General features: G+C 33.9%; 1 protein-coding gene across 1 annotated transcript; it reads left to right on the plus strand.

Annotated features, from left to right (window-relative positions):
* The first annotated feature begins 5099 nt into the window (after positions 1-5099).
* Positions 5100-6146, plus strand: LOC142230654 (antigen 5 like allergen Cul n 1-like). Its single transcript, XM_075301292.1, has 3 exons — positions 5100-5287; positions 5348-5742; positions 5813-6146. The coding sequence occupies exons 1-3, from the start codon at positions 5153-5155 to the stop codon at positions 6066-6068; spliced, it is 786 nt and encodes a 261-aa protein (XP_075157407.1). The 5' UTR covers positions 5100-5152; the 3' UTR covers positions 6069-6146.
* The last annotated feature ends 1063 nt before the right edge of the window (positions 6147-7209 follow it).

Genomic DNA, 7209 nt, shown 5'->3' on the forward strand with positions numbered 1-7209 from the left:
GCCAACAGATGCAAAACGTTTTTATAAGAATGAAATAAAAATTCCATTTTCTTATCTGTTTGATAAGAATACCATATGAGTAACGATTTTATCTTTAGATGTCTAATTAAAATTTTCCTACCATTTATGACGTTATAAATCACACTCTTATTTTGATTTCCATGGGAGTATGAGTAATCACCATTGGCTCTTCTCTTAAGAGAGCGATAATTATACTGAGATATTGAACTTTATCCAATTGACAAATAAAGATGAGAAAATTATGACAGGACAAGTTTATACAAAATTCATTTATTTTTATGGTGGATTCAAATTGTAGGATCGATTGTTTAAATATTGTATATTGGTTAAGATGTATAGAAATAAAATTTTAACAAAATTTTCTATAGAAATAAAATTTTGAGAACGTTTTCTATAAAAATTTTGAGAAAATGTTAATATAGAAATAAAACTTGAATATTTTCTTTAGAAATAAAATTTTGACAAAATTTTCTATAGAAATTAAATGTTGACAAAATTTTTTATAGAAATAAAATTTTGACAAAATTGTTTACAGATATACAATTTTGAAAAAAAAATCTATAGAAATAAAATTTCGACAAAATTATGTATAGAAATATAATTTTGATAACGTTTTCTATAGAAATAAAATTTTGAGAAGCTGTTAATATAGAAATAAAACTTGAATATTCTCTTTAGAAATAAAATTTTGACAAAATTTTCTATAGAAATAAAATATTGACAAAAATTTTCTATAGAAATAAAATTTTGACAAAATTTTCTATAGAAATAGAATTTTGACAAAATTTTATATGGAAATAAAATTTTGAGAAAATTTTCTATAGAAATAAAATTTTGACAAAATTATGTATAGAAATATAATTTTGATACGTTTTCTATAGAAATAAAATTTTGACAAATCTATAGAAATAAAACATGAATGTTTTCTTTAGAAATTAAATTTTGAGAAAATTTTTATAAAAAATACAATTTTGAAAAAATTTTCTATAGAAATTAAATTTTAACAAAATTTTCTATAGAAATAAAATATTGACAAAATTTTCTATAGAAATAAAATTTTGACAAAATTTTCTATTGAAATAAAATTTGAATAAAAACAGAAAAATCACCTTTGTAACATGTACTCTCAAACATATTGTGCTTCAAACATATATATTTTCAGTATTCGTTCAAACAAAAAATTGTGTTTCTTTTTTCAGGATCCGAATACACAATTCTTTATTTTATTTTTTCATTCTTCTTTATTCTCTCTTTTTTAATGCTTGATTTTAAAATTTTGTGTTTCAAATAGGTTAGAAACATAATAAGAATTAATAAAATTTGTAAAAATTTTTTCAAATTTTGTCGAAAAAAATCAAAATCCATTTCAGAAAAAATTTCGAATTTTTGATAAATTTCGAAGTCAAACATTTCGGACAAACGATAGAATGCATTAGAAATCATAAAACAATTATAGAAATTATTTATTTGGCAAAATATCAGAAAATTTTTAATTCACATCCAAAACACCGAATTCAGATTACACCTTAAGAAGTGATGCAAATTCAGTGCAACGGCTGTTGAATGGTGGACATCCATCCTATGACAAGCCCATGTTAAACTCATCGCTTCTGCGCCAATTTTGCACCACTTCCAGATCCAAAAAGAACATTATCACTACTTTGTTGGCGCCGTTTTTTGTTGGGTGATTATGTAAACGGTTTCCAGCAACAACATTATTCTCCCATTATGCTTCAAGCTTATTATGCTTCAATATGCTTGAAGCATATATATTTTCTAGATTTGTCAAAACTAAATATTGTTTATAGTGCTCAAACATATTAAGGCGTCAATTGCTCAAACATATTTTATGGCGTCAATTTGTTTCTTCCATTTTTTTACTTGCAGCAAAATGCCATAAACATACTTGTGGATTACAAATAAAAATATATTTATAATTTATTTGAATGTTATACTCTAAATAACAGGTTGGCTGATAAGTCCCCGGTCTAACAAAGAAAAACACATTTTTTTGTCAAAATTCGTTTTTATTATTCAACATAGTTCCCTTCAAGAGTGATACAAAGATTATAACGACCTTCCAATTTTTGGATACCATTTTGGTAGTACTCCTTCGGTTTTGCCTCAAAATAGGCCTCAGTTTCGGCGATCACCTCTTCATTGCAGCCTAATTTTTTCCCTGCGAGCATCCTTTTTGAGGTCTGAGAACAAGAAAAAGTCGCTGGGGCCAGATTTGGAGAATACGGTGGGTGGGGAAGCAATTCGAAGCCCAATTCATGAATTTTTGCCATCGTTCTCAATGACTTGTGGCACGGTGCGTTGTCTTGGTGGAACAACACTTTTTTCTTCTTCATATGGGGCCGTTTTGCCGCGATTTCGACCTTCAAACGCTCCAATAACGCCATATAATAGTCACTGTTGATGGTTTTCCCCTTCTCAAGATAATCGATAAAAATTATTCCATGCGCATCCCAAAAAAACAGAGGTCATTACTTTGCCAGCGGACTTTTGAGTCTTTCCACGCTTCGGAGACGGTTCACCGGTCGCTGTCCACTGTCGATTGGACCCAGGAGTGTAGTGATGGAGCCATGTTTCATCCATTGTCACATATCGACGGAAAAACTCGGGTGTATTACTAGTTAACAGCTCCAAACACCGCTCAGAATCATCAACACGTTGTTGTTTTTGGTCAAATGTGAGCTCGCGCGGCATCCATTTTGCACAGAGCTTCCGCATATCCAAATATTGATGAATGATATGACCAACACGTTCCTTTGATATCTTTAAGGCCTCTGCTATCTCGATCAACTTCATTTTACGGTCATTCAAAATCATTTTGTGGATTTTTTGATGTTTTCGTCGGTAACCACTTCTTTCGGGCGTCCACTGCGTTCACCGTCCTCCGTGCTCATTTCACCACGCTTGAATTTTGCATACCAATCAATTATTGTTGATTTCCCTGGGGCAGAGTCTGGAAACTCATTATCAAGCCAAGTTTTGCTTCCACCGTATGTTTTCCCTTCAGAAAACAGAATTTTATCAAAACACGAAATTTCCATTTTTTTCCATTTTTTTCACGATAACAAAAGTTGCTTCACAAAAGACGCTCTATCTCACAAACTAATTGACTTACAGACGTCAAATTTTGACGCAAATCATTTGAAGGTTGGTACTATATAAAAATAATATGCATTTAATACTAGCGACGCCATCTATGTGTCAGACTTATCAGCCAACCTGTAAATGGGAATGTAAACCTTCCCAGCAAAAAAAGCGTCGCCAAAAAAGTAATGAAAATGTTCTTTTTGGATCCGGGAGTTGTGCAAAATTTACGCAGAAACGATGAATTTAACATGGGCTTGTCATAGAACGGAAGTCCTCCATTTCAACAGCCGTTGCACTGAATTTGCATCACTTCTTTAGGCGTGATCCGAATTCAATGTTTTGGATGTAAATTAAAAAATCCTGCGATATTTTGTCAAATAAATAATTGAATTAAAAGAACTTCCTGGATAGTTAAAATAAAGAACATCATTGGGAGTGCATCTTCTGGAAGTGCTTTTAAAGTTGTGCCTTTGGAAGAACTTCCATTTTTTTTTTTTGTTGCTGGGTTTATATAAGGGGTGGTTAAAATTTCAAGGGCCGATGTTGATTTTGAATAAAACACAAACTATTTAGGAAATTATTGTAATTTTATTTTATTATGATATATTGGTATTACTCAATTATGTATGGAACAAAATATGGGCGCCGCGACCTCGGTGGCACACCTTCATCCGATGGTCCAAATTTTCGATGACGCTGATGCATAATGGAGGTTCTATGCCGTTAATGTGCCGAATTATCTCATCCTTTAGCTCTTGAATTGTTGCTGCCTTATCGACGTCCACCTTTTCTTTCAAATAATCCCAAAGAAAAAAGTCTAACGGTGTCAAATCACATGATCTTGGCGGCCAATTGACATCGCTATTACGTGAGATAACACGGCCATTGAATTTGTTGCGCAAAAGAGCCATTGTTTCGTTAGCTGTGTGGCAAGTGGCAACGTTCTACTGAAACCACATATCGTCCACATCCATATCTTCCAATTCGGGCCATAAAAAGTTCGTTATCATCTCACGATAGCGAACACCACTCACAGTAACTGCCTGACCGGCCTCATTTTGGAAAAAATACGGCCCGACGATGCCGCCAACCCATAAACCGCACCAAACAGTCACTCTTTGTGGGTGCATTGGTTTTTCGACAATCACTCTTGGATTCTCATTCGCCCAAATGCGGCAATTCTGTTTATTGACGAATCCACTGAGGTGAAAATGTGCCTCATCACTGAAGATGATTTTCTTCGAAAATTGATCATCCACTGTTGCCATTTCTTGGAACCATTTAACACGTTGTTGGATTGTGTATCTCTCCATGGTTCAAATTGAGTAAGTCTGAAATAGAGAAGTGTCAAATAAAATTCGGAAAAAAACTTGGCGTTTAGGTGTGGTTCACATTCAACATCGGCCCTTACAATTTAACCACCCTTTAGATCCCAAAAAATTTGAAGGAATTGAACTGGTATCAAACAGTTAGGGCTACAGTGGTGAAGGGTATAATATAGTCGGCCCCGTCCGACTTTAGACTTTACTAACTTGTTTTACACTCTCTTGGTCTCTCTTTCTAAACACATATATGTTAATAAGCAATTTCTAAATAAATGTATGTTCCCATCCACACATATTATGTTTAAAAAAATGATATGTCCCAAACATAACATGTTCTAACATATTAACATATACGTCCCAAACATGTTATGCTAGTTTAGGAATATTATATGTTTGCACTTAAAAATAATGTGCTAAAATTTTGATTTCCACCTTAAGGTCATTTGGTTACTAACGGTAATGTTAGGTACGCCTTGTTCCAGTTAAATCAATTTTAAATATAGAAACGCTTTAAACTTGTAACTAATAATCTATCATAGCATGACTGGAAATAATTCTAATTAATATTCCGCAACAGACATTTGTGATTCTAGAAGAATAACCAAATTCACCTTGATGACCATATATTCCAAATATAAACGGGCTCTTTTAGCCCTCGATCAGTATCAGTTGTGGAAAGTTCTATCGAAGAACAATCAAAAATGCAAAATTATCTTCATGGGTTCTATTTCCCAGTAGTCTTAGTGACTATTCTGACATTGGTCGAAGGTACAAATTATTGTTCTCCCTCGGTATGTGGTTCAAAAGGCAGACACATTGCATGTGGTCATAATGGCGTAAGTTTATCCTCTAGACTAAAGATCAGATCTATGCTATTCTAAGCACTTTCCTTCTAGAATTTTGCTACCTTTTGTCCAAACAATGTAAGATCGGTAAACATGGATAAAAATCTGAAAGCTACAATCCTCAAGGTACATAATGCCAAAAGAAACTTCATTGCCGGTGGTGGTGACTACAAACATCCTAAAGCTTGCCGTATGGCTACCATGCAATGGGATGATGAATTGGCCTCTTTGGCAGATCTCAATGTTCGCCAGTGCCGTATGAATCACGATAGATGTCACAATACCGACACCTTTAAATATTCCGGCCAAAATTTGTTTTTATCCAGCTATAGTGAGTCCGATACCGATGAACAGATGATGACCAAGGCAGTGGAATCTTGGTTCAATGAAGTCAAGAATAGTCGCATGGAATTTATCAAAAAATTTCCCTCTAGATACCAAGGACCGTAAGTATTGCATCTGACGCTTTTTCGGCAATAATACATTATTGAAATGTATTTCTTGGCCATTGCAAAGACCTATAGGGCATTTCACTGTCATGATGACTGATCGTAATATCCGTGTCGGCTGTGCTGCTGCCATTTTCAAGGAAAACGGCAAATGGTATACAACATATTTGATAGCCTGTAACTATGCCACCACTAATATGGTAGATCATCCAATTTATGATGTCTGCCCTGTTTCTGCTTCAAAATGCATCACTGGCAAAAATCACCATTATCCAAATTTGTGCTCCTCAAGTGAGAGATACAATGTCAATAAATGGTACTAAAGATGAAATAGGATATATGCATTTTTCAAACATTTTTAATAAAATCGTTTATTTTGAGCATTTTTATTACATATATAATGTTTTTGTATGACTTAGTAAGTGGCTTGAACAATTGAGAAGAAACAAGTATATACAGCAATAAGTTCGGCCGGGCCGAATATTAAATACCCACCACCATGAATCCAATATAATAGTTTCCTTTGGAAACTCTTCGTCGTTGCGGGTTACTTGATAATATATAGGATTTCAGGGGGTTGGCTGACAGATATTCTCCCAAGCAGATCAATTCAAGCAGTAAGCACACTTTCCGAAGATAAATTTAACGATTCTATCTATGAAGACTAAATCAGATTCCGGATTTATAAGAACAATTTTTATTTGAGTTTTAGAGGAGTCATAAACATCTCATGTAACATAACTGTGCAAGAAAAAGATTAAATAACGCCTTGATATGAAATCTAAAATCTGTATATTTGAATAATGGGGGTAACCCAATTTTCATGATTAGTGTGCCTTCAATACCACCAAGAAGTGAAATCGGCCTTATCATACGAACAAGGTTTATATACGACCAAGGACTTAAATCGGGAGATCAGTCTATGTTATATGGGTGCTATGCCAAAAATATGCACCGATACACACCTAATTGTGGTTCTGAAAACCCTAAAGAATCTAGACCCCAAATATAAGGGCGGGTTTATAAGGGGGATATATCATAATCTGTACCGATACACAATATTTACGGAACACCTATTTATGGTCCTAAAAAACATCAAGATTTCCAATTTCAGGCACATTGGATAAAAACTAAAAGAAGTAAACTCCTGAGATCGGTCTATATGGAGCTATAGCAAACGATCTATCGATGCACGATCTATCGATGCGATCTAATCGACACACCTGTTTGTGGTCCTAAAATATCTCTAGATTTCAAATTTCAAGCAAATCGGATGGAAATTACAGTTTCTCGACGCCCAAGAATTAAAATCGGGAGATTAACCTATATGCTCCATTTTCGACACATCTATTTGTGGTTCTAAAATACCTCTAGATTTGCTACGGTTGCTAGAAGCCCAAGTAGTAAAATCGAGAGTCGGTCTATATGGCGGCTATACCAAAACATGGATCGAAACACACCATT

The sequence above is a fragment of the Haematobia irritans genome, chromosome 3 (genome assembly GCF_050003625.1).
Source record: "Haematobia irritans isolate KBUSLIRL chromosome 3, ASM5000362v1, whole genome shotgun sequence".
Lineage (NCBI taxonomy): Eukaryota > Metazoa > Arthropoda > Insecta > Diptera > Muscidae > Haematobia > Haematobia irritans.

Bases quoted from the DNA above. Each gene is read 5' to 3' on its own strand.
- LOC142230654 (XM_075301292.1), top strand. From the start codon at position 5,153: ATGCAAAATTATCTTCATGGGTTCTATTTCCCAGTAGTCTTAGTGACT. The intron at 5,288-5,347 runs GTAAGTTTATCC...CTTTCCTTCTAG, and splicing joins TTGCATGTGGTCATAATGGC to AATTTTGCTACCTTTTGTCC. The intron at 5,743-5,812 runs GTAAGTATTGCA...GCCATTGCAAAG, and splicing joins CCCTCTAGATACCAAGGACC to ACCTATAGGGCATTTCACTG.